This window comes from Cibotium barometz, chromosome 31 (genome assembly GCF_041138505.1).
Source record: "Cibotium barometz isolate CiBa-2024 chromosome 31, ASM4113850v1, whole genome shotgun sequence".
In the NCBI taxonomy this organism is placed as follows: Eukaryota; Viridiplantae; Streptophyta; class Polypodiopsida; order Cyatheales; family Cibotiaceae; genus Cibotium; species Cibotium barometz.
Genome location: NC_141076.1, coordinates 48,554,459 through 48,581,275, shown reverse-complemented (window position 1 = coordinate 48,581,275; position 26,817 = coordinate 48,554,459). Strand labels below are relative to the sequence as shown.

The 26,817-nt window shown below is 41.5% G+C and overlaps 1 protein-coding gene across 1 annotated transcript; it reads left to right on the top strand.

Annotated features, from left to right (window-relative positions):
* Positions 1 to 2,037: 2,037 nt before the first annotated feature.
* Positions 2,038 to 6,697, top strand: LOC147620965 (uncharacterized). Its single transcript, XM_086825491.1, has 3 exons — positions 2,038 to 3,153; positions 4,300 to 6,011; positions 6,261 to 6,697. Exons 1-3 carry the CDS (start codon positions 2,356 to 2,358, stop codon positions 6,652 to 6,654), a joined length of 2,904 nt encoding a protein of 967 aa, XP_086681617.1. The 5' UTR covers positions 2,038 to 2,355; the 3' UTR covers positions 6,655 to 6,697.
* Positions 6,698 to 26,817: the final 20,120 nt, after the last annotated feature.

Here is a 26,817-nt window from a genome sequence, read left to right as displayed (position 1 = left end):
GTGTGTGTGTGTGTATGCATCTATGCTAGGGGAAACAAATGAGCAAATGAGAAATTCTCTAATATGTGTGTGTGTGTGAGTGCTTATATATACGAGAAACTCATTCAAAGAGCAAATGACTCGATGGTGACAACTAATTGTGAGCCCCAATGCATCTAGGCTTGTGGAAAAGAACCGCTCCTTTTAAAAAGTTTAAAAATGTGAAACTCTCCTATATATATATATATACATGAGACTCATTCAATGAGCAAATGACTCATTAAAAAAAATCTCATTTCTCCTTTATGTGAAGGGCTCTCCTCCTCTTGCCAAGTGGGGCTCTCCTTTGCTTGCCACATGGTAGGTTACAAATAAGAGACATATAGAGGTATGTATGTATGTATATGTGTGTGTGTGTGTGTGTGTGTGTATGATTTTATCTTAATGAGAGAGAGAGAGAGAGCATAAAGTGAAGAAAGAGTGTGTGAGATAATTACTTAACTTGAAGATGGACATGCTCAAACTTGTAAATTATAATAGAATAAGCAAATTTTATATGTATGCACTTTTTTTAAACTATAAATATATGATAAGTAATATTTAGTACTAAAGAGTTTCTAATATAAATATCATTAAAAAAAACTGGTCTAACAAATTTATCCAGATTTGCTAAATAGACTCAACTTTACTATATAAAGGAATGCCTTTGTGATAATCCACGTCTCTTGTCTCTCTCTCTCTCTCTCTCTCTCTCTCTCTGCCACCCACAAGTCGGGCAGATTGGCTAGTGCGAGAGCCCTTATAAAGACCATGATCCACCTGAGTTCAAGTCCCACCGTTGGTCGTATATACCTTCGTGTTGCATTCTACCGACGGTAATACCTCCCCCTCTCTCTCTCTGCTTGGAGGGTTGCATGGGTTAGGAGAGGCATTAGATAAATATCTCTACCTTAATGAAGAGTGCCAAACAAACAGCACACGCAGGCCTGCACACACACACACACACACAGCAGAAAAGAGCTTTCACACAGCGAGTGCTGTTTATAGAGATTTGTGCAAGATGGAAGGTTGCGCAAAATCACGGGAAGCAAGCTCTGCTGCACGGGCAGATGGTGGCGTGCAAGATATTGCATAATGAGATGTCCTTGGCTGTGCACTTCAACGGCTTTTTTCCAATGCCCACCACCACCACCACCACCACCACAGCAAAGAATTCGATCAATTTACTTAATTATAAATCCAGACCTTCAAACCCACCACCCACGCCGCCTGCAAATGATTGCATAATTAACCTCCTGCAAATGTCAAACCCCGCTAATTATCTTCTTCGACATCAACATTGCCCAACGCAATTCTGCACGATCTCGTTTCTCAAAACGGGCCATGATCCGCACATTGTCGTGGGGTTATTGCACGTCTTGGGGGGTCGCCGACATGCACACAATTTAGAACCATAAAATAGGTCAGATTAGAACAGGATTAAGAATAAAAGAATCAGGCTAAAGCTGATGAGATTAGCGAGTGGTTAATTATTTCAATTCGAGCCCTAAGAAGCAAAATTCCATAAATTCAAATTGGTATTTGTGGGCTAATACAGGTTTCACGTCTCTCTCTCTCTCTCTCTCTCTCTCTCTCTTAAACACACACACACACACACACACACACAACTCATCCATCTACCGACAAGCAAATCACTACCTCCTCTCTCTCTCTCTCTCTCTCTCTCTCACACACACACACACACACACACACACACACACCCACCTCATCCATCTACCAATCAGTAAATCACTACCCCGTGCCTTATGATAACTATAGTTACAACCTTACCCCTTGGTAAAGGGTGGGTGCATTAACTTCTATTAAGCCCCCTTGCATTTGCACCCTGCACGTTCTTGATTTTAGCTCGACGCAGGTGTGCACTCATCTGGCACCTGCGCTTTTTTTTTTTTCTGTAGAGAGTGATGGGATATTTTGCTAGCCCACCGCAACAACTCACTCCATTGGCCGACCTATTCAATCCCTTCTCATGTAATACCCTTCATCTGCTAGAAATGATCCCTACGTCTTACTTGTAGATTTGATTGATTTTTAGCGTCTTGAGGCATACTTTTCTAAGATTCTAGTCTTCATTGACAGCAATCATTGCTTACATCGTGAGGCATGGCTTACCTACCATATGGAATTAGGCAAAGCTTTCAGTGATTATTCACATAGTGAGACATGGCTTTTTGTTCAGAGAAGGCTTAGTTTTCCCCTGATTATTTGCATGGTGAGGCATGGTTTCCTATGGTTCTTCCCACCGATGATCCTTCACATGATGAGGCATAGTTTTTTCTGGTTTTGGCACTGACAGCTATTGAGCCAAATTGACCCATGGCTAATCTTCCATTGAGGCTGGAGAGCTCATTTGAGCAATGGTGGTTTGTGGCTCCCATAGATTGGGCTGCAGCAAATGGCCACACAGAGGTGGTGAAAGAGCTCTTGAGGATGGACCCTTCTCTCTTCCACAACCTAACCTCAAAACGCAGAATGTGTCGCCTCGAGAAGTTATGGGATGACCAGGATGCCTTCTCTGATGCAGCCATTGGCAGATCAAAAGTTGTCAAAGACCTTCTCCGAGAGTTCCATAATGATCATCATCTGGCTGATAGTCCTGGGCAGCTGCAAATAGAGCATGATAAGCGCATTAACCATGGTCTCTTTGAAGCTGGATATGGCGTGTGGGTGCTCTACATTGCGGCTGCAGCTGGAGATGAAGCCTTGGTAAACCAGATGATTAGTGCTAATCCGGATTTGATCAGGGGAGATGGTGAATTTGGGCTCTCTGATCTGCTCTATGCTGCTGCAAGAGGAAAAAACATCCGCATTTTTCAGCAGATTCTGACATTGGCTAAGCGTAAAAAAGCAAGCTACGTTAATGGGAAATCAGAGGGTAACAATGCGGCTATGGGTGCTAAGGAAGGTCTAATAAATGGTTTGGATTATGTGGGCATTAGCTACAATAATAAAGCTATTCAGAGCAAAGCTCTCCTTGCAGCTGCTAGAGCAGGGAATGTGGAGATGGTAAGAGAGTTGCTGAAAGACAACAGCACACATGCCACTGTCCTCTCCTTCCGCGATAGCAATGGCTCCACTGCACTGCATGCTGCTGCAGGAAGGGGCCACCTAGAGGTATTAATTTGTACCCTTATTTTGATCTCTATACATTCATCTCAGGTGCCAATCCGAATGCTAAATTGATGCATTTTTATGGCTGCAGTTCAATTTAAGTGTCACTTGATCAAGGTTTTGATCCACCTGTCCAATAGTGAATTTCACTGTTCAATACTAGACATCAGTAATATGATGTGATATACAACATAAAGTACTTGTAATGCATACTAATCATGTGCATTGATCATTTGTTTGTAATGCTTCCATTCAATGCTCTTTGTTGAATGATGATTAGCAATTTTCAAAAGCTCCTTCTCAAATTGATGAGAGGAGGAGAGGTACCCCTTAGAATTTTTTAGATTTAGTTATGATTTGATTAAGGTGTGCACAAAATGCTGGTTCAACATTACAACTTCCTCTTCAGTCCATGTTGAAAAGGATTGATGGTAGGCTTGGTAAAAATAGTTTCTAGAACAATTATGATCTGCGCCCGGCATCGATTTGCTTGACTAGCAGTTTTTTAGATTTCTCTGGGATTCTGGGGAGTAATGGAGATGGGGAAAAAAATCATTGGCTATACACTTTTACAATCTGCAATGTGCACATTAATCTGTCCTAAAGATACTTGTACTAAGAGAGTCGTGCCCCGCGGACGACTTGCATTGCTAATATTACTTGCCTTCTGCATTTAAAGCACAACTTCTCTCCATGCTCATTGGCTAGCCGCCATTTAACCTCCGAAGTCATTCTATTTTCAGCCGAACTTGCACTACTTGCAGTGACTTACAGCCATTATTAATTATCTACAAAGTCTCCTAAGTGCTCCGCGGGGCACTGCTCTTAGAAATACCTGTAGGACTTCAGAGTTTTCCCGCGAGTAAGTCCAAAACTGGTGAATGGAACATGCTCACCAACCAGATACTAGTGGTTTTAGTGTAAAATGCAGGTATTATAACCATGTTGATGAAATTTTAGCCCTTGATCTTAAAGGCTTGATAGAGTTTGGGCCGGTTTTTCCTAATTTTAGCCGGTACAAATACATGTAAATGCTGTTTTCTGCAAGCACTGGTCCCATCTCATTTGGACACTGCTTGATGTCAATTTGTTGCTTTGATTAGGAGATGGGTACATATTCATTAATCAGGTTGGTAAACTGCAATGCAGGTAGTGAGGCTGATTTTGGAGCTGTGCCCATCAAGCATAAGTGGGCAGGATGTGAAGGAAAACACAGCTTTGCACACAGCAGCAAGGAGGGGGTGCTTACAAGTGGCAATAGAAATGATGAGATTCAGCAAAGAGACAATCTACATGAAAAACAAGAATGGGGAGACGCCATTGCATTCTGCAGTGATGGGCACTAAGCAAGCTCCGCCCAAATTAATCATGAAGCAGGGGGGCAGAATCGAGGTGATTAAGCAGCTATTAGCATGCAATACTTCTGTGCCGGATTATGTTAATTGGAGGACTAATCAAGGGCAAACGGCGCTGCACCTGTCGGTAACATCTGCCAAAATAGACGACAAGTTGGTGGCATTGCTTCTTCAGGCGCCGGGGATTAGCGTTAATGAGGCGGATGATCAAGGATTTACGGCGCTGGATCTCGCTAGGGCTTGCAGGGAGAGCAATCCGGCGGCGGAGTTCCGTTGTAATATTGCGATTTCGCTCTTGACGGCAGCTGGGTCCGGCGGACGGGAGGCTCCGGCAGCTGGACGTTCCGGCACGGGATCGGCAGCGATCAGCGTCGATCTGGCTGATCCTCTGATGTGCAGCTTCTCCCACGACATGGTCATCGTGTCGGAGGGAGAGAGCCCCCCAGACGCTGGACGGCGGCAATTCGCGGCGCCTGAGTTCGTCTACAGCTCGACCGAATTCAATGCCGCTGCAACTGCGGAAATTGACGGGGGGGTCCCGGTTTCTACCGACGATGGGCAGCAAGGTAGGTGTCCGCTGCCAGACGACGAGACTCTTTCGCGCAATCTCGCCTTTCTCCAAAGGGCGAGCGCCGGAATATTTGAGCCGCCGGAGAGCCGCAATTGCTCCGAAACCCCATATTCTCCGACACAGTGCTTTTCCGCCCTGCAGTCGCTGCTTCCCGGCAGCAAATTCCGACGCCCAGTTACGTCCCGCGAGTCGGAAGTCTGGGCTCGCACACTGCACAGAAAAAAATGGAACAACTTCGGCCGGGGATGCGTGGCAGTGCCGGATGGCAGCCCGCAATCCCTCCGGCAGCAATTCTCCAGCACCGACGATGTTCTTTTCCATCCCACGCCACCGGAATCCGATCTCCGGAGGGAACCCACGTCCATTTCTGTCTCTCCTTTCGCATCTCCGGCAAGATCAGAGTCGCCCACATTTTCCCCATCTTACATCAAATCCTGGCTGAAGGGCTTCATTTATAATCAGACCGACAGCATCAAATCACCATCGCCGAAGGAGAAGAAAAAGAAGGTTAAGCAAATTTCTTCATTAACCCACTTGCGCAGCAGTGCTTCCAATGAAGCTGAGCTGAATGATACCTATTCTCACAATGAGCAAGAGCTTAATTATGGTGCAGTTATGGATAATCACGAGCTTAATATTGATGCTGCGGCTCCCCAGCTAGACAAACAATTCTCTACCGGCAGACAGAGCTCGCACATGAATTATCAATGTTTTTGCCTTGATTTGTTTAATGGCGCAGCTCGAAAAGAAGATCAATCACCTGGTTTTGTAGTAATGATGGTGGAAGAATCCCCGCTATCTTCGTCTTCTCCACCCAGTATTAGCGCCCAGTTAAACAACTCTAATTTGCAGACGATGATTAATCCGCAAGCTGAATCATCAGTCACAAATTTAAGCAATGCTGCAACACATGAGCCAGACGCTGCAAATACCAGGTTTGATTAATCCCACCTACTCTTTGCTTTTGCGACGCAATGTTAAGTAATAGATCAAAACCCTGCAAGATCAATTAATCATGGACAGGTTTGGATGATCCATTGGCTGTGCAGAAATGATAACTAATTAGGGTCGATCCAATAACACATATCCTTTGCTTTTGCAATGCAATTAAAGACGGATCCAATACCACATATGTTTGTGATTTTGCTCCTCCTTTTTCTGAATTTTTGATTGTTCTGCTGCAGGAGCAGCGGATCTTCTCCCATCTCTTCACCGAGGCCATCTGCGTCGTTGTCTCTCTCGCCATGGCTATCCCCTACGCTAAGAGCTGAACGCAAGAGAGTGATCATAGAACCCTCGGCCAGTGATGCAGCTGACAATGATCATGAGAGCTGCACCTTGCAACCCACAATTCCTGATTCTCCCAGTGATACTACTGTTAACTTCTCAATGTTAAGCTTGCCCTCAAGCGATCAACACCTTTACACAGAGCCTCCCCCATTAAACCTTCCCAGCCACCACAATAAGCGTAGGCCAGAATCCTCTAGCTTGTGCTGTAGACCATGCTTCCAAGACGATGACTTTGTTGACTATCAAGAGAGAGAGAGGGGGGGGCCTCTTGAGCTACCACATGTGTAATCTTCTTTCCAACCAACTCAATATAACCATCCTTCAACACTAACACGTTTCTCCTCACGTGTGTATCATTAGATCATGCTACACATGAATGCCTCTATATACTTTTGTAGTACATAAAGAATGAACTAAAATGTTTAGGTAGCAACGCATAAGATTTTTGGTGTAAATGTACAAGAGAGAGGTGTAGATGTTTGAGAGTAAGAGCAAAGTATGAAAATTCGATTCTGATTGCTCATATACACGAGAGAGAGAGAGAGAGAGAGAGAGAGAGGGAGAAGCTAAACTATATTTTATAATATATATGCACAATAATTATTTATAATCAAGAAATAAATACATTATTTTATTTTTGAGAGAGAGAGAGAGAGAGAGAGAGAGAGAGAGAGATGCATGTATTAGAGTTTCACTAATTATTGTCAAGAATGAGATAAAACAAGAATGAGTTTCACTAATTATTGTCAAGAATGAGATAAAACAAGTTCTCATAGCATCCTTCTACATTGATGCATTAATATAGTTATTTGTTTTGACTATGACAATACTTCTTATGTGATGTGTGTGTGAGTGGGAAAAATTAGGAAAAGAAAAAGATCATGCATAAGGTATGGTAAGGAGTTGGTGTAAGTGCTCCCTTAAACTTATAAGCATGGAGAATGTGCTGTTTCCTTGTTTGGATAGGCATTTTTATAAATGAAAGTAGAGGGAAAAACGCCCATGGCTTTCATTATGTAAAAACATATATACAAGGGAGTCCATATGTCGAAGTAGCCCATGGCTTCAATATAAACAAATATATACAAAATCAAATTAGTTTGTCTAAAAAAGCCCATGGCTTCAGTTACAAAAATATATATACAACCACATCCTCAATACGGATGTGATACTATAAGTCTGAGTACTACTCAGACTCAGATGATGACGAGCTGCTCCCTCCAGGATCAGATGAGCTCACATCGGTATACATGTTCGAAGAGTAGTGCTCACCCTGTCGTTCATGTCCAGCAGGAGCAGGAGCAGGAGCAGCGGCGGGGGGTGGATCATCAACGAGGAGCATCAGCAAGTACAACAGCAGTAGCTTGTGCCTGTTCAAGTAATATATCATATATAAGTATATATATATGTAATTCAAATTTTAATAAACCAAAATCATTCGTTTAGAGTTTTCAAGTACCTGTTGACCGCACGGTCTCATGGCCATCTCAAACTACTCGTCCGTAATACGTCCCTCGGTGCTGAAGAGGGCTCATGTGTCATGTCTGCTATGCCGACGAGCATACGTAGTCTCGTGGGCTGTGGGCTTCCTCCCCATAACCCGTCTCGCTGTGTAACATAATCAACACAATTTGTAAGATTAAAACAATCAGCGCATCAATGAATTAAGTAAAAAATCAAATAAGGTGGCAAGATACGTACGAACTCTGCCTCCCACGACTCAACGCCTCCAGATCCGAAATGCGAAGATCCAATGGTCTCCATCTGGATCCGTCGTACCTCCACATGCTGCCTGCTCTTCACGCCACCCTCTGCTCGTTTCTTTGCCTCCTTCAACTCACGTTTGTGGGCAGTGGCAGGTTTCTTGGCAGGATAGCCACCCGCAGCTTGATTTACTCGATCATCATACGTGAGTTTCTTAAGGTGAGATCTTTTATTACTTAAGATCTCCCTTATTCGCGTCCTTCCCCATACATCCGAGAATGTCGCATGTGGGGGATTGGGGTACCGACTATGTACAGCATCTATTACCTCCCCAACTAATCGGCTATTTTGATCTTTAAATTTAATAAAATAATTTCTATACAAGTTTGATACTACCCCACGCATGTATTCCATTACCTCTTTCCCCCTCGCATCCATCACTATCCCACCCCTATCTGTCACACCATAATATATCTCTCCCTCTACCTCTCTCACCACCTCCTCATCCTTACTGTCTCCTCCAACTCTTCTCCCTCTATCTCCTCTCTCATCGCGAAGAATACCACCTCCCCCACCAAAGCATCCGCCGCATCCTCCCCATCCTCCACTCCCACTCTCCCTACTACGGCGTCTGCTCTCCCTACTGCGGCGTCTGGTCTTCTCTGTACTGCGGGTGGAGTCACGATTGGGGGATTGTGTACGTGACTGTGGACGTGACACTGAGCGTGACGGTGGCTGTGAGGGAGTATGTGATGGTGGTTGTGAGCCCTGATGTGACGGTGCCTGGGAGGGGGTGCGTGAGTGTGTCTGGGAAGGGGTATGTCTCCTCGCCAGACTCGCAGGCACAGAAGGTTGTGGAGTGACATGGGCACTCGGGAGCGGAGTGACTATACCAGGGAATCTAGGAGGAGGATGGGCATACATATACTCTTTAAGCTCAACTGGGCCAGGGTGGCACCCAAAATGATTTAGCATCTTCATCATCCAAGTGCCGTACGCAAATGGATCGAATGAAGAACCTGGATCCATGAAGAATCTGCAAAAAGAATTCATTTGTATGCATCATGTATCATGAAGTGTATCATGCATCATGAAGTCGCGTGTAAATGAGTGTGTAAAATCCCGTCCAGGATCGCGTGTATCTCTGCGTGAAAAAATTATCTAGCAGAGTACATGATGGCATACACGCGGTTATACATGTGACTCTGCGAAAAAAAGTGCCGAAAAAAGGCCGCCTACCGACCAACGTCACTTTCGCATAAAGAAAAGGACACTTGCATAAAGAAAAGGGACACTTGCAAGAAAGAGAAGAAAGGACAGAGACACTTGCATAAAGAAAAGGAAGGGAAGAGACAGGACCAACTGACTCACCTCTTGACAAGTGAGTCTCCTTTCTGGCTTTTGTGTGCACCCGTGTGTATGCTCCTTCCACCTGCTTGCAAGCTCCTTGCACTTGTGAAGATTTGGTGGCGACGAAGAAGATGAAATTGAAGAAAGCGATAGGGTTTTGGAGTAGGAGGCGGCTTTTGTTTTAAGTATGACATTGACCGCTGCGTGTATGATCGCGTGTATAATCGCGTGTATGGTAACATTGCAGCGCAAATACATGCGTTTTGACACAGGGTAAACGCGTAGATACACAAGGTTATACACGTGATACAGAGACTTTTTATACTTTGATTAAAAACTGATTATGATTATGTATTTGCTCTTTTGTACATCAACCTCCTCAAGCAGTTCTGGTGAAGATGAGACAATGCGTCACCGTAATCGCGATGTGTGGTTGGGACAAAGGATCAAGTGTATGTATAATCGATGTCAAGGATGTATTGTACGAGCGTGTCGAATTACCTTGAATCACATCTCCATGTATGGAGAATGGAATCAAATAGGTTTAGACGTGAGTAGATGTAAATTGATAGTATCCAAATGACTCATGGTGTCCAAATCAATGGAGTTGTTAATATATATACTCTAATTAGAGTAGGATGCAGTACCACACCCTAACATGGTGCCCTACGCTCGGCGAGAGCATGCAAAGCGTTGACGAGATGATGCTGGAGCTTTGGGATCTATTGTCAAAGATGAGTGGGAAAGGGATGACAATAACCCTGCACCCCACGAAGTCATGGAAGAGGAAGTGTTTGATGATATGGTGCGGCATCTTTTTAGGGATGATCCCAAAGGTATGGACGACGATGAAACTGATCAAGAGCATCTTTACAAGGCTTCATTGACACCGGTATTTGAAGGGTGCACATTCTCTATTTTACGTGCTTCACTTGAATTACTCAATCTACAACAAACAGTTTATGGATGGAGCAATGCAAGTCTTGACGCATTATTGAAGTAAGCATTCTAACTTGCAAATTTGAATTAGTGATTAAGGGTTTCGCAATGAATAAAGCTCAATGTGTTTTAATCTTGAATTGATGATATTGGATGCGGGCTATTATCAAACATGCTTCCAAAGGGGAATAGACTACCCACCTCATCAAGAGACATAGCGAGGCGCTATGTGACATCTCTTGGAGGATTGGATTATGACCGCATACATGCATGCGTCAATGATTGCATTCTCTTTCGTGGGGCGCATAAGGAGACTCAACATTGTCCCACTTGTGGTGAAGCAAGGTATAGAATAGATGTGAAGAGTTTTGATGTACCTCGTAAAGTCTTGCGACACTTTCCTATAATTCCTCGCATCAAACACATGTTCAAGTGTGCAAATCCATAGCAGAGCTCATGTCATGGCATTCCTCACCCTCACATCGATCGGATGATGGCATGTGGGGAATTCCCGTAGACACTCCTGGTATTGAAGATGAGTGGCCCAGCTTCAAAACAGAGCCCAAAAACTTGAGACTTGGCCTAGGTATGGATGGAGTGAATCCATTTGGTTTTAAAAGCATCGCATACAGCGTGTGGCTAGTTGTGTTGGTGAATTAAAACGTTCCAAAGTGATGTACAATACATTCACTGATATGGAGCATATGGAGGATGTAGCAGGCTGCAATGAAGATGATGTTGAACATGCCAATGAAGATATTGTGATCGATGATCAAGAAATAAGAGATGATCATGATAATGAGGATGAGCGTGCCATTTCTCATGATCATGAGGATGACCCTACCATTGATGATGATGGTGATGTTGATGAGGATGATCAGGGCATCGGTACCATTATAGATGTGGATAGAATATCGATAGTGGAATAAATTTAATCATAGCCTTACAAATTGATCAAATGGATATTGATGTTGATCGTTTGGCAAGGATGGATCTTATTGAAGATGAGATCGAATCCTAACCAATCCATCATTGTATCATTCTAAATTGATGACAATTCTATTGTATATGTTGTCTTTTAATTATCATCTCATGATTTATTTTTGAATATATATTGTTGTAAATGCATGTAGTGGGATTGTGTAATGATATATATTGTAATGTACTATGAGATGGTTTAAAGAAGATGGTTTTTATTTTTTAAAAGGTATGGAGTTTTTCTTAAATAATATTTGCTCTCTGCTATGGAGTTTTTCTCTGCTATCGCATGTAATAAAGCGTGTATATCTGCGTCTAAAACACAGTGTTTACGCGTATATACACGCTCTGTTACACGCGTTTATGAACTCAGTATACATGCAAATTTAAATGCCCATATATACGTGCCCGATTTTACTCATATACATGCGCGACCATACACGCGCCCGTAACTTATCGCATGTATCGAACGCGTGTATGGAAGCATTGTCTTGTAGTTTTTCTCACTCTCTCATCACATTATCATTGATCTATTATCATGTGTGGCATATGACGTACGTATATATGCATGTACTCACTATGTAAACGAGACGCTCTATAGTCGGTTCTCATTGACAATTCCTCTCAATAGAGGTTGGCTCATTATTCTTAAATTAATTTCATGTATTTAAGTGGTCATAAATCACATTTTTTTGTTAAAAATTTCTCTAAATTTTACATATAAACATATATATTTTGAAGGTCAACCTAGTTGTATTGGCTCTCTATCAGTATACAGGACACCATGATTGGGCACATACAGGATGCCACCTTGGTGTGGGACACCTTGGTAAAACTCTATGAAATGAATACCAAGGCACGAAAGATACAGTTGAAGAATGAACTTCACACTGTGGAGAAAAAGAGTATGTTTGTGAATGACTATGAATTGAAGATCAAGGGTATTGTGAAATCCCTTGCATCTATTGGCGTTTCAGTAGATGATGAGATGATAAGGTGGAAGTCTGTCTATGTGGTCTCAGGCCACAATACAAGGCGTTCAAGACGTCTATTCAGACTCGGGAAAACATTTTCAATTTCACAAATTTGGTGTCTGTTGATTATAGAAGAGAAAAGCTTGGGTGAAGACCAACAGTCTTCACCCGAGTTTTTTCAATTTCACAAATTTGGTGTCTATGTTGATTATAGAAGAGAAAAGCTTGGGTGAAGACCAACAGTCTTCACAAAACAAAAATAGTTTAGAGCAACAGGCCTTCTACACAAGTTCAGGAAAGGACGAGGTAGAGGAGGCCGTGGACGTGGCCAAGGAGGTGGCCGAACAGGTAATCAGAGTTATGGCCACCAGCAGAAAGCAGCAACAACAACAGTCCCAGAAGTCACAACAACAACAACACGCAGGTGGAAGAGGCCAATTCAGAGGCAGGGGGAGTCAAAGAGGTCGTGGAAATTGGCAAAGGTAGTATAATGATACACACGTGGATGCTTTTATTGTGACATGTGCAGGCAGATTGTTATAAGAAGCAGGCTGACATGCAAAATGGGAAATTGCAGCAAAACAACTATGCATCCTCGAGAGCAGAAACAATGAGGATAATGAAAGGTTGTTTGTTATGCAGCATGTTATTAATGCCATGTCTGAAAATGTTGAAGCAGCACATAAAGGTGATGTATGGTACGTTGATTTAGGTGCTTCGAACCACATGACAAGTCATGGGGAGTGGTTCAAGGAGATGAAAAACCTTGAAAGACCAGGTTTTGTGGAAACAGGGGATGACACTGCTCATCCAATTGCCCATGTTGGAGATGCGCCATTGTCTATGCAGCAGGATGGCAAAGTGAAGTACCTTGCAAATGTACTTCATGTTCCAAACATAACAAAGAATCTGGTTTCAGTTGGCCAGATGATTGAGCAAGGTTTGCAGGTTCGGTTTAACCCTGATGGTTATTATGTTGAAGACTTTAAAGACAAGTGCGGGTTGGTTGCAAAAGGCAACAGAGTGGGCAGAATTTTTACATTGAATGTAAACATGCCTGAAGTGAGTGCTGCGATGTTTGCAAATGATTTAGGAATTGTTACAGACACAGACATTTGGCATAAAAGAATTGGACATGTGAATGTACAGAGAATGAAGTCTATGCAGACTAAAGGAATTGTGACAGGGCTGCCAAAGTTTTAAGTTGAAGGTATTTTAGAAAATATGTAAAGCATGCCAATTTGGAAAGCAAACAAAGCATGTATTTCCACGTGATAGAAATGTGAGCAGAAATGCACTAGATGTTGTGCATTCAGATGTATGGGGTCCTACGAAGACCATGTCTATGGGAGGCTACAGGTATTATGTGACATTTATTGATGACCACACAAGGAAAGTGCGGGTATACTTCATGAAGGAGAAGGGTGAGGTGTTCACTCATTTTCAGAATTTCAGAGTTATGGTTGAAAAGCAAACAGGGAAATATGTAAAGTGCCTAAGGTCAGATGGAGGGGGAGAGTACTTCTCCAATGAGTTCTTTGAATTTTTAAAGAAAAATGGTATTCGGAGACAGTTTACATGCAGATACACTCCACAGCAAAATGGAGTTGCTGAGCGGAAAAACAGGCACATTGCTAAGATTGCGTGAGCATTGATAGGAGAGAAGAATATGCCGCATAGCTATTGGGCTGAGGCTGTTTCTACAACAATTTACATCATGAATAGGACTCCAACTGCAACCATACATGATGTAACTCCAGAGGAGAGGTTTACTGGTAGAAAACCTGATTTGTCTCATCTGAAAGTCTTTGGATGCATTGCATATGTGCATGTGCCAGATGAGCTGAGAACTAAGCTAGATCCAAAAGCTAAAAAATGTGTGTTTATTGGGTATTCCCCTGAACAAAAGGGATACAGGTGTTATAACCCTGCTACACGTGAGTTGAGGGTAAGCAAGGATGTTGTTTTTGATGAGATGAGCAGCTGGTATGCTGCTGAGAAAAAGAAGCTGTTGGGGCTGATGTGAGTGGAAATGTGGTTGCACAGAATGCAAGTCAGCAATCACAGTCTTTGAGTGGACCAAGAGAGTCCTCATCTAGTGGTTCAGTTGATAGACCATGGAGTGCCAGGCTGCGTCATAATACCAGTCCTGCAGATATGATTAGTACATCAAATAAAGGCAAAGAGAAAGTCATTGAGTCCCTTAGTATGCCTGACATTTCTGCAGGGCATTCTCATGTTGATGGAGAGCCTAGTGGCTTAGAGATGAGCCTTGATGAGGATCTTGGGATACCAGCTATGAGAACACCTGGTGTAAAGAAGGCTATGGAAGCCATGAATGCAAAGCTGCGAAGATCTGGGAGAGTGAAGAATCCTGTGTAGAGGTTTACCTATGATGGTTATGTGGCACATCACTATGCATACATGGCAAAAGTTGTACATGTTGTAGAGCCCACATGAATCGATGAGGCTGTTGGAAATGTGTGTTGGGAGAAAGCTATGGATGAGGAGATGGATGCACTATATGGAAATGAGACTTGGGATTTAGTGCAACTGCCTGAAGGCAAGAAAGCCATTGGGATGCAAGTGGGTATACAAAGTAAAACATAACAGTGATGGAAGCATAAGCAGGTACAAGGCTAGATTGGTAGCAAAAGGATATGCGCAGACATATGGCATTGATTATGAGGAAACTTTCAGCCCAGTTGCCAAGATGGCAACAGTGAGAGTTGTGATAGCAGTGGCTGCGTCAAAGCAATGGTCTTTACATCAGATGGATGTAAAGAATGCATTCTTGCATGGGGATTTGCAAGAAGAGGTGTATATGTTGCAGCCACCTGGTTATGAGGATGTGAGTCACCCCGAGCATGTTTGCACGTTGAAGGCGGCCTTGTATGGCTTAAAACAAGCACCAAGAGCATGGTCTGACAACATTTTTGAATATCTTGTCACTATTGGCTTTCATGTAGCCAATGCAGATTTCTCGCTGTATGTGAGACACAGTGATAGAGGGGTTGTGCTTGTTGTCATCTATGTAGATGACCTTTTCATTACGGGGGACCATGATGCAGAGATCTTTGATGTAAAGATCTTGCTTAGACAGAAGTTTGAGATGAAAGATCTAGGGGAGCTCAGATATTTCTTGGGCATTGAGGTGATTAGGTCACCACATGGTATTGGATTACTGTAGAGATAGTATGGCTTGGACATGTTGTCCAAGTATGGTATGACAGGCTGTAAGCCTATCTCAGTGCCATTGGATCAGAATGGTAAGCTGAGTGCAGATTCAGGAGAGATTTTGGAGGATCCTACTTTGTATAGGCGCATAGTAGGAAGCTTGATCTACATGACGATCACCAGGCCCAATTTGAGCTATGTTGTTGGGCTGGTGAGTCAGTTTATGCAGGTTCCTCGGAAGCCACATTTGGATGCATTGAGATGCATACTGAGGTATGTGAGGTCTACTTTGCATTGTGGACTATTTTATGAAACTAGGACAGAGATATGTGTACATGGGTACACAGATGCTGATTGGGCTGGTAGTATCTCAAATAGAAGATCTACTAGTGGCTTCATGTTTTCTTTGGGAGTGCTGCTGTGACTTGCAGCAGCAAGAAGCAGCCTACGGTTGCTCTATCCAGTATACAGAGGCCGAGTACAAAGGTGCTGCTATGGCAGCATGTGAGGTAGCTTGGTTGAGAAAGCTACTTTGCAGATTTGGGTCTATCAGTGGATAGACAAGTTGTCATTTTCTGTGACAACATCAGCAGTATACAGTTGGCTAGGAACCCAGTTTTTTATGCTCGCACGAAGCATATAGAGGTCCACTAACCATTTTGTGAGAGAGAAGGTCTTGGTAGGAGACGTTGACCTTGTTTATGTCAGCACACAGGATTAGGTTACTGACATCTTCACCAAAGCATTGGGTACAGAGAAGCTCCACAGATTCAGGGCTTCGCTTGGTGTACATGAGATGGAGTTGAGCTCAAAGGGGAGTGTTGAGATATCGAGCTCATCTAGTGAGGCGGTGGACACTGATGACCCGCCTGGGGGATAGGCCCCACACTTACACCACTGGTATGGTTGGTGAGATCATGGGTGATATGCGGCTAGTGGGATGACAGGCTCTGTGACAGCCATTCTAGAGACTGGCATAGTTATAGCGCAAGCTCATTTAGTTGGGTTCACACTATAGAGAACCCTAATATGTATTTGGTTGAGTACCTTTTCATATTGTGTGTACTCTTATCCTTGTATATGGTGTGTGAAGAAGAAGAAGATTTCTAGCCTCTCACCTTGTGTGTTCTCTTTTAGGGTTTTGTGAGTGTGTGTGTGCTTGCAAGAGCTCAAGCTCTCTTCTCCCCTGCATCTTTTCAAGGCCACCATCATTCAATCGTCATGGTACTTACTTCCACCCTCTTCTTCAATGATCCTGTGAGGCAACAACAATGTGTAATGATTTCCCTTCAAGCTCACACTTTAGATCAGGAATGATGGGTGCCATGGATATCAAAGATCGTGGGACAACTTGCAACACCCAATTCTACCCGGAAGATGTGTAGGGTGTTCACTCCAATCAACCAAGCAACTAACTTGTGGGGTTCATCCCATGGCTTCACTACCTACAAAGTGGCCAATATTTGGAAGGGTGGTACACCCTTGTTGTACTCAGGTGTGTTTGTGGTGAATAGTATGGGGTGTGTGTATGTGTGTGTGTGTGTGTAGCCGAGTGAAATTCTTGTGTATGACTAGGAATGGAATAAGACCTCATGAATAAAAGAGATAGAGAGACTCTTTTTTGCTGTGTGTAGGCCTACGTGTGCTACTTGTTTGATACCCTTTAATAAGATAAAGATATTCATGTTGCCTCTTCTAATCCATGTATTCATCCAAACAAAGAGAGAGAGAGAGAGAGAGAGAGAGAGAGAGAGAGAGAGAGAGAGAGAGAGAGAGAGAGATCTTCTCCTCTTTGTTTTGCAGGGTTGGAACGGAATTCTTATCCTTCTTCTGGTGGAAGCATTAATTTTTGGTGTTGAGCAGTGGAAATGAGTCAGGGAACCATAGATATGGATTTTGTAGAGGAAACGAGTCAGGGAACCATAGATATGGATTTTGTAGAGGCACATGTCTCAACAAAAGATGCAGAGAAGTTTGAGGGTGGAGGGCCGAGCCAGAGTCGAGCCAAAGTCTGAAGATTAGGCTAAAAGACAAAGATTGATCGGAGGTGAATATGGAGGGAAGGATGCTAGTCGGATCCTTTAGGATACCTTGCTTCTTGATGCACCTCAGGAAGAGAACCATGAGGTGGATTTTGACTTTCGATTTGCACAAGCTAATCAAATTTTGCAACCATATGTGATGGAAAATCATGTTAGGGCTACCAAGGTTCCAATAGCGAAAGTGGTAAATGCCCGAGTGGAAACATGGCGGTTTGTGGCACAAGTAGAATCCTTTCATAATGTAGAAAAACAAAGTGAGCAAGTGGTAGATAAAGGTAAACAAGTTTTGGAAGATACAAAAGATAGACCTTGGCTTATGGTGGCAAAGAGAGGCGCTCTCCACATAGCTACTTCTAGTGGTAATCAAAATGTGGGTGTTGGTTATGGTGCCTCTTCATCATTTTGTCATGGTGCCACAAGATGGACTTGAGAGAAAGATAACCAAGGCAGTGTATCACACTCTCGGTATAATCTGAGACCTCGAATTACAAAAGAAAATTAGGTAAATTTTCCTTTTCTATTTGATAAAAAAGGGGCTATTGTCTTAGCCTAGGACAAGAAGTATCCAGCGGTCAAGTGGAGACAGGATACATGACCCAGTGATGATGCCCGTACTTTAGGTGAGAAGGAGCGAGTGGATGTTTTGCTGTGAAGAGTATGGGAAAAGATGGAGAGAGAAGGCATTGAGGATCTTGTGCAAGCTGGTCATATGTATAGAACCGATTGGGGTATTGGACATAGTATGAAAGAGATTTTAGAAGCTCATAAAAGGCCCCTTTACTGGTGAGTGTCACAAGGGTCTTTATGAAATTCTAACCACTTCATGGCATGCTCAATTAGCTATTAATCTCGCCATGTTAGGCTCTTTAACAATTATAGTGGCCCATCACATGTATGCTATGCCGCCTTATCTGTACTTAGCCACCGATTATGCTACACAACTTTCTTTGTTTACCTATCACATGTGGATCGGGGGTTTCTTAGTAGCAATAGTCTTACAAACAAAATAGATAAGAAAAGGGCTGTCGTATGAACGTGAGTGGTGTAAGAAAGATGAACATGAGACGGGACTATTTTAAGGAAAGAGAGGCCGATGGTGGTACCTCTCATTGATTGGCTTTTTATTTTTATGGATTATGAAGATTGCTCTTTGGAATGTAAAAGGTGTGTGTTCACCGTCCAAGAATTATCGCATGTGGCATACTGTGTTTCAAGGTCAATGGGATATCAAGGTCAATGGAATATCAAGGTCAATGGGATATGTTTTGTGCTGAGGAGCATAAACAACATTCCATGGTTAGACAAGTATATGATTACAAGGAATTCATGTGTGTTTTATAGAGTGGGCACCCCACTACACAATCAGGGGTCATGATCATAGTGAAATCTCAGTTTAAGCCATCATTGGTTATGTAGGATGTCCGAGGGCAGTTCATTGTTGTGGAAGTGGATTTTATGGATGAAACATTATGGCTTGTGGAGCTGTATGTGCCTAATGGTGTTGCACAATGTCATTAGTTATGGGATGATTTATGTGCAACGCTAAGCCTGGCTTTGTGTTGGGCAATTTTAATGTATGTAAATTGTTGGAGCATGTGTTAAAAGACATGGTGTGAGCTTAGTTATTGAATGAATCAAGCAATGCACAAGATCATCACATAAACAATCTCACACCATTAAAGCACCACATGCCACCACTTAGATGTTAATGAAATGTAACCAATAAGCAATGGTATGACAGGCTATAAGCTTATTTAGTGCCATTGGAGCAGAACACAAAGCTTTCTGCAGATACAAGTGAGCTTTTGGAGGACCCCACTACATACAAGCTCATAGTGGGTAGTTTGATCTACATGACCATTACAAGGACAGAATTGAGCTATGTTGCTGGACTTGTGAGTCAGTTTCTACAGGCCCCTAGGAAGCCACATTTGGATGCGGCTCGACAGATCCTCAGGTACATAAAGTCCATAGTTGATTATGGACTTTGCTATGAGGCTCGTGCAAAGATACAGTTGCATGGGTACACAAATACTGATTGGGCTGGTAGTATTGCAGATAGGAGATCTATCGGTGGTTTTATGTTCTCATTTGGGAGTGCTGCTGTGAGTTGGAGCAGTAAGAAGCAGCCAACAGTTGCCTTGTTGAGTACAGAGGCAGAGTACAGGGATGCTGCTATGGTAGCTTATGAGGTAGCTTGGTTTCAGAAGCTACTTGGTGACATGGGAGGGCAGTTATCATATATTGTGACAATATGACCAGCATACAGTTGGCCAGTAACCCAGTATATCATGCTAGAACGAAGCACATTGAGGTGCATTAGCACTTTGTGTGAGGGAGAAGGTTCTAGCAGGAGATGTAGATATGGTATATGTCAGCACAAAGGATCAGGTGGCTGACATCTTCACAAAGGCATTGGGCACAGAGAAGCTCCATAGGTTTAGGAGGTTACTTGGAGTGTAGTGTGTGGAGTTGAGCTCGAGGGGGAGTGTTGAGATATCAAGCTCAACTAATGCTACGACGACGGACATTGATGACCCGCCTGGGTGATAGCTTCCACATCTACACCGCTGGCATGGTTGGTGAGATTATGGGTGATATGCAGCTAGTGGGATGATAGGCTATGTGATAGCCATTTTGGATTACTAGAGACTGGCATAGTTATAGCGCAAGCTCATTTAGTTGGGTTCACATTATGGACCCCGACCCTAGTATGTTGTAGTAGTTGAGTACTAACCCATATAGTGTGTACTCTTATCTTTATGTTATGTTGGTTAAGTAGAGAAGAAGAAGATAGAAGAAAATTCAGCTATCCATGTCTCTCTTGTGTCTTGCTCTCTCTAGTGTGTGCGTGTGTGTTTTCTTGCTAGGGTTTGAAGCTCTCCCTCTCCCCCACATTCTCTTTACTTGATTCTCTCCATCTCCCTATGATTTCTCACCTGACTCACCTAAAAGGTGATATCCCAATCAAAGGAAGATAACTACTAGACCTACACCCAGTTACTCTCTATTAATTGAGCCTTCTAACCTTAGAACAAACCACTCTAAGGTATCACTAAGGAAACACACTAAGAATGGATGCTAGATCACATATTTCTAATAGCATGCTTCTATACCTCACTCTATTATGGATGGTCTGGAGAGGCTCTGCTAGAATGTGTTTGCCAATCAAGTTTTGAAACAAGATTGGTCTATACCCGCATGAGAGAGGCTTTACATATTCCTCTCAACAGTACGCAGGTACAAGAGCTCGTCTGGACCGAATGTATATTTGCTAGCATGATTTTTTTTTGCCAGAGATATTGCAATATAATAATATTTTATCGAATTTTTTCCCTTTGGTATTGGAGATGCATAGCCATTCTATGGATGCTTATAGGCCACTCTTGGGAAAGGCGCCCCTTAAGGTTAACTAGAATTTCTTGGAGCATAATGTTTTCCATCAGTTTATGTTGCAGGCGTTACAAAACTTTCGAGGCCATGTAATTTATGTTGGGGTGTTGGTTTGGTAATGTTGTACCGAGAGCGATTTGTTTGGTTTGGGATGGAATGGGTAGGTCATACAAAGGGGAGGTTGGCCTATGCATGTTCGGCTCAAAGTGGCACAATCCATGATATCTTTTTTCTTGCCTTTATAGCCATGGACAAGAAAATATTTGCATCAGATACAACAGCCAATTCGATTTATGCTATGGAAAAGAGCAGGAAATAAGCCAAGATAGACGTGGATTTCTTGGGAACATGTTACTACTCCGAAGACGAGTGGAGGGACAGCCTTATTAGATGTCAGATTACATATGGTCGCTCTAGGAGATGAGCTTTATTGCAAGATATGTGGGTATCTCAAGAGCCATGCGTGGTAATGGCTATGGCCCTCATAGAGGAGGTCACACTTGTGCATGGTAATACCAAGATTGATGGTACATGGTGGGATGTAGTGAGTGAATGGTTCCCAACAAGTTCGAGTGGTGGCTTCACCTCTCCTTTCTCATTTGATGATCTCATGGAAGGAGGTGTTGGCACACACTAAATGGAAGCCTTCAGATCAATGGTTGCAGTTGAATTCTATGGCAAGTGAGGCGTTGGCTACTTCGCGACTTCTGGAGTGGCCTGACAAGCTTGTTGAGCAGCCAAAATTCAATAGAATGGATTGACTGGGACTAGTGAGAACTCTTGATACTTTGTTTCCACGTAGAGACGTCTTATTGTCTTTTCAGAAAATCCATCAATATTTTCGGGTTCCACGTGGATATGTATAGTTATGGTTGAAGGTGAGGGAAACACTTACACCATTTGGTGATATTTCTCAGTTGGAGGATCAACAACGTTGGTTAGATTGGACATTTAGAAAGCCTCAGGACATTGTCCAACGTGCAACAAATCAAGTGTACCATATGATGGTGGAAGATAAGCGTTGGATTACTAAGAAGGCTAATAGGGTATGGAACATAGGGCCTGGTGGAAGAAAATAATCTTATAGGGTTGGTGGTCTAGATTCCATATCAAGGGAAGGTGTTCCTATGGCACATGCTAGTTGGGGGCGAAAGCAGTAGATTGCTTCTGGTAATTGTGTGTTTTGTACTACATCCTTGGAAACATGCTCGCATCTTTTCATTTCATGTCCGGTGGCAAAGAAGGTGTGGGATTTCCTTTCTCGCGTATGGACTCCGTTGACAGACAGGCCCATAGAGGTTATTATAGCTGGTATTATAGCTCACTTAGGTCATATAAAAGGGCTACTATTGTGGCAAGTCTCTTCCTTGTGGTCAGCTCACTTGGTGGAGAATGACAGAGCTATATATTGGATGAGGGTACTCCTAGCTACACCTATGGTTCAGAGTAATTAGTGAGGGAAAGCTAGTACATTACATGGCAGACATGTGGCCATTTGTAAAGTAATTTTGGTAATATATCTTCTATTACAAGAGAGAGAGAGAGAGAGAGAGAGAGAGAGTGGTTGATTTATTGTGCCTCTCTTGATAAAACAGTTTGTAACAGTTTAGTAGAATACCAAAAAGGAAAAGACCCCCAAAAAATAGGAGCCCAATTATGTGAAACATGAATGGCACAAAAAGCATAAAATAAACATGATTGATAATAAAATCTATGAGATTAGGACTATGAAATTCTCTTCATTAATCCTCTTTATAATTTCCATCATCTTGTAATAATTCCATACATGCCATTCACTCTATATTAAATATTGAAAATCATTAACATCTATATCTATAAAACGCTCTATTTCACTATGCGGTGGATGTTTCATCATCAGTATTGGTGTAAGTTTGCTTGTGCTCCACTATGAATTTTTATTTTCTTGAACATGGTCATTCTCATGTTGAGAATGGTTGATGATGTGTGGTGGTCCAATTCTAACTCCTCCATTGTCTCCTCAACATCTTGATCTCAAAAGATACATTTTGATCGAGGAGCTACTTGATACAATACCACCATTTTGATCGTTTCAATGGGATGAATCATAACCTAGTGAAAATAACAAGGGAAGCTAATAAGGACATATGATTTAGACCTTGATTGAATTATTTACTTGATTTAGATGGTTTAAAAACCCTAACATGTTCACAATGTTGATGTAGTACAAAAGTGTCTCTTGTTTTATTCCAAAATTTTATGGAATCGATTTTTCAAAAAACCCATTTTGATACTTCTTGAGAGTTCTAAGGTAAATAAGTTGAATGTTCTAAATTCAACCTCGACATTGTTTTCATTAGTTTCACATCAATTTAGTTTGTGCTATAATATTAGTATCCCATCCACTAAGTCGACTATCTTGTCATCACCATTATACCACAATCATGTACATGTTTCTCTTAGAATCCACACAAATAGAGTGGCAAAAGTGCCTTCCTTTCAACCACACTACATTATACACTTTGTACTGCCAACAAACAAAAGTAAAAACTTCATATCAATTATGACAAAAGGAGAAAGGTAAAATTACTTACATGAAAGTCACATCCTCATGCATACTTCCACTCTTCACTCATGACTATCTTTACCTCCTTCCAAGCTTGATCTAGCGCTTCACAAAGTTATTCAATGTTATAATCATTTTGGAGAGGCTCAAAGGCTTGTTGGTTAGAGTGTAAGCTTCTATTTTCTCTCTTAAAAAATTTTCTCTATTCATTGCATCTATTTCTTGTATCATCATATCTCTCAATCCACTTTCCCATGACTAAACCTTTGAGAATACAAAATGTATTGATCTTTTTATGCAATGCTTCATTTATCCTTTGGATTCTTCCTTTCCCTTGTGGTACATGAGAGACCACTAGTTCATCTTCCTCATTGCTCCACAATTGTGGCATTGTAGGATCTATTTGAGATGGATATTTGGAGATGTAAACAAGGGACTCTTGTAAACAAAAAACCCTCTACCAAGGCTTCCTTTTCTTTTGTTGCTCGCATGGTTCCTTTAAACCTTTCTTGTGTAAACAAGGGACTCTTGTAACAACCAACCCTCTTCCATGCTTCCTTTTAGTATTTATTTTCCTCTCACAAAGTCCTTAAGGGTTTTCATGAACCTTTCAAGTAAGAACATCCATAGGATATGAATAACACCACAAAGTGTCACTTCAACCATGCACCACAACATGACTAGTAAGTATAGATAGAGGAAATTTTTCCTTAATTATACATACTATTGCTATTACATTGAGACAATCCATCTCAATCGAGCATGGACTTTATCTCCTTAGAAGATATCCATCTACAATGAAATTATACAACCTTAGAGAAATGAGTAAAAAATAAAAATGACATTAAGACAGTTAGAGTGATCTCACGTAAAATGAATCTAAATGACATTAAGATAATTAGAGTTATGTCATGTAAAATTAGTGAATATCCATACTTTGCCCACTACTCCCATCTTGTAGATGGCCTCCCACACTTTGTCCTCTCCAAAACTGCTAACAACAACTAGAAGAATAAACTATACATAGAGAAAATGCATAAGATCTCTCATTAGTATATGAAGATTAGGGTAAAGATAAAGAGATAATGAATAGAGAAATACCATACAATTATGGTTCTCCTTTCTTCTTTTGATAAAGGTGCCATTTAATGAATGCATCACTCTCGTAGGTGTAAGAAAATATGCAATTTGAGTCTTCACACTTGCTTGCTCCTTCCTTGTCAATATCCACAGTTCCTTTGGTATGACAACATTCTCATTCTCATCCTCAAATGGCCATGCTCTTTCAAGGCACCCAATCTTCTTCAAATTATTTCTTACTACCTTTGCATCTCTATTACCAAATCAAATGGTCCTAAATGAACATGAACCATGTGAGCCTAGCTCACTAAAATTGTGTGAGCCTAACCATACATGACGAGCCTACCAAATGTGATGTGAGTCCACCTGCATGAGCCTACATCACCAAATACGTGTGAGTGCACGAATAATAAGTCAAAACCATATGAGCCTAGCTTAGCAAACCCGCACGAACTAAGGAAGTAACTAAGCAAGTAGTAACAATTTGATGTGATGTGATACTTACTAATTGTAATGTGAGACCAACTAGATGTGACATGAGCCTACCTAGACATAACATGTTCACTAAACCCGTATGAGCCAAGTTCATCTAAACTTACGTGATCCAAAAATAAAAATAAAAACAAAACAAATAAAAATAAAATGATAAACAAAAACAAAAAAAAACTTTAAAAAAAAGAAAAAAATTCCATTTATTTAAGTGTGCAATTCTGAAACCGGCATGATATCATCAACCACCATCGTACATGATTCTATTGTGTGTGTGTGTGTGTGTGTGAGAGAGAGAGAGAGAGAGAGAGAGAGAGAGAGAGAGAGAGAGAGAGAAGTTATACAATATTTTATAATATAAATGTATAATAATTATTTATAATCAAGAAATAAATACATTATTTTATTATAGGTGGAGAGAGAGAGAGAGAGAGAGAGAGAGAGAGAAAAGTTATACAATATTTTATAAATGTATAATAATTATTTATAATTAAGAAATAAATACATTATTTTATTATAGGTGGAGAGAGAGAGAGAGAGAGAGAGAGAGAGAGAGAGAGAGAGAGAGAGAGAGAGAGAGATGTGTATTAAAATTTCAAGAAATTTTGTCAAGAATGAGATGAAACAAGTTCTCATAGAATCCTTTTGCATTAATATAGTTATTTGTTTTCACTATATGACAATGCGTCTTATGTGCTATGTGTGTGAGTGGGAAAAAGGAAAAGAAAAAGACCATACAAAAGGTATGGTAGGGAGCTGGCATAAGTTCTCCCTTAAACTTATAAGCATGGAGAATGTACCATTTCCTCATTTTGATGAGCACTTTTATAAATGAAAGTACAAGGATAACGAATTGTTACATAATTGTATGGCATGTGGCAATGCACATACATGGCAGGCACTTGATTTTGGAGTGTTTTCCTTGTTTTTTTAATATATGTTACTATTTGGTATGAGGAAGAAGCATAGAATGACATATTTATTGAGTCATGAATGATGAGGCTCGTAAGCTTTGTGACTTTGTTCACACCAAAGATCTTATGCAAGCTCATGAACCTGCTCATGAATCTCTTCGATTGGTCAAGGGGTAAATAGGGCACTACTACACCCTCCTATGTGCAATTTTTACATCTAGATTTCACTATAAGGTTACGAGGGCCTTAGAGACAGATGAAGGACACTATGGGCCCCATTTAAAGTATCAGTAAGAATATTGTATCTAACATGTCAAATAATGAATTTCCTAGCAACACTTCATATGTTGCTTAGGGACAATTTCTTGTTGCTAAAATTGACATTATTTAAGTGAATTCCTTATAATATAATACTGTTTCAATCATATATTATTTTATACGTGATGTAGCCTGTAATACTCTCTCTCTCTCTCTCACACACACACACACACACACACACACTTGCTCACAATCCTCTCCCTCTCTTGCACACACCTCTTAAGGCTTTCTACAAGACTGCTCATTCTAAATCTACAAATTCAATATGAATGGACTAATAACTCAGCAAGACCATACTACTAGAGTTTGTTTTCCTTTCTCTTATTTATAATTATTGAATATGTGAGTATATATTTTCTACTCTCTTCTCTTGGTTTAAGTGTCTTTTTTGCATATTTCTATCAGCAAGATTATTGCCAAAAATAACATGTTACCAAAGTCAAGATCTGAGGCAAAGTCTATGCTATTGGATTTGGGCACGGATTACAAGCGTATTCATACTTACATCAACAATTGTATCTTGTATAGAAGAAGAAAACAAAGATGAA

What these genes read in the sequence shown, in the direction of transcription:
- LOC147620965 (XM_086825491.1), top strand. Translation starts at nt 2,356, where the DNA reads ATGGCTAATCTTCCATTGAGGCTGGAGAGCTCATTTGAGCAATGGTGG. An exon ending in CAGGAAGGGGCCACCTAGAG is followed by an intron (nt 3,154 to 4,299) that starts GTATTAATTTGT and finishes ACTGCAATGCAG; the next exon opens with GTAGTGAGGCTGATTTTGGA. An exon ending in CCAGACGCTGCAAATACCAG is followed by an intron (nt 6,012 to 6,260) that starts GTTTGATTAATC and finishes GTTCTGCTGCAG; the next exon opens with GAGCAGCGGATCTTCTCCCA.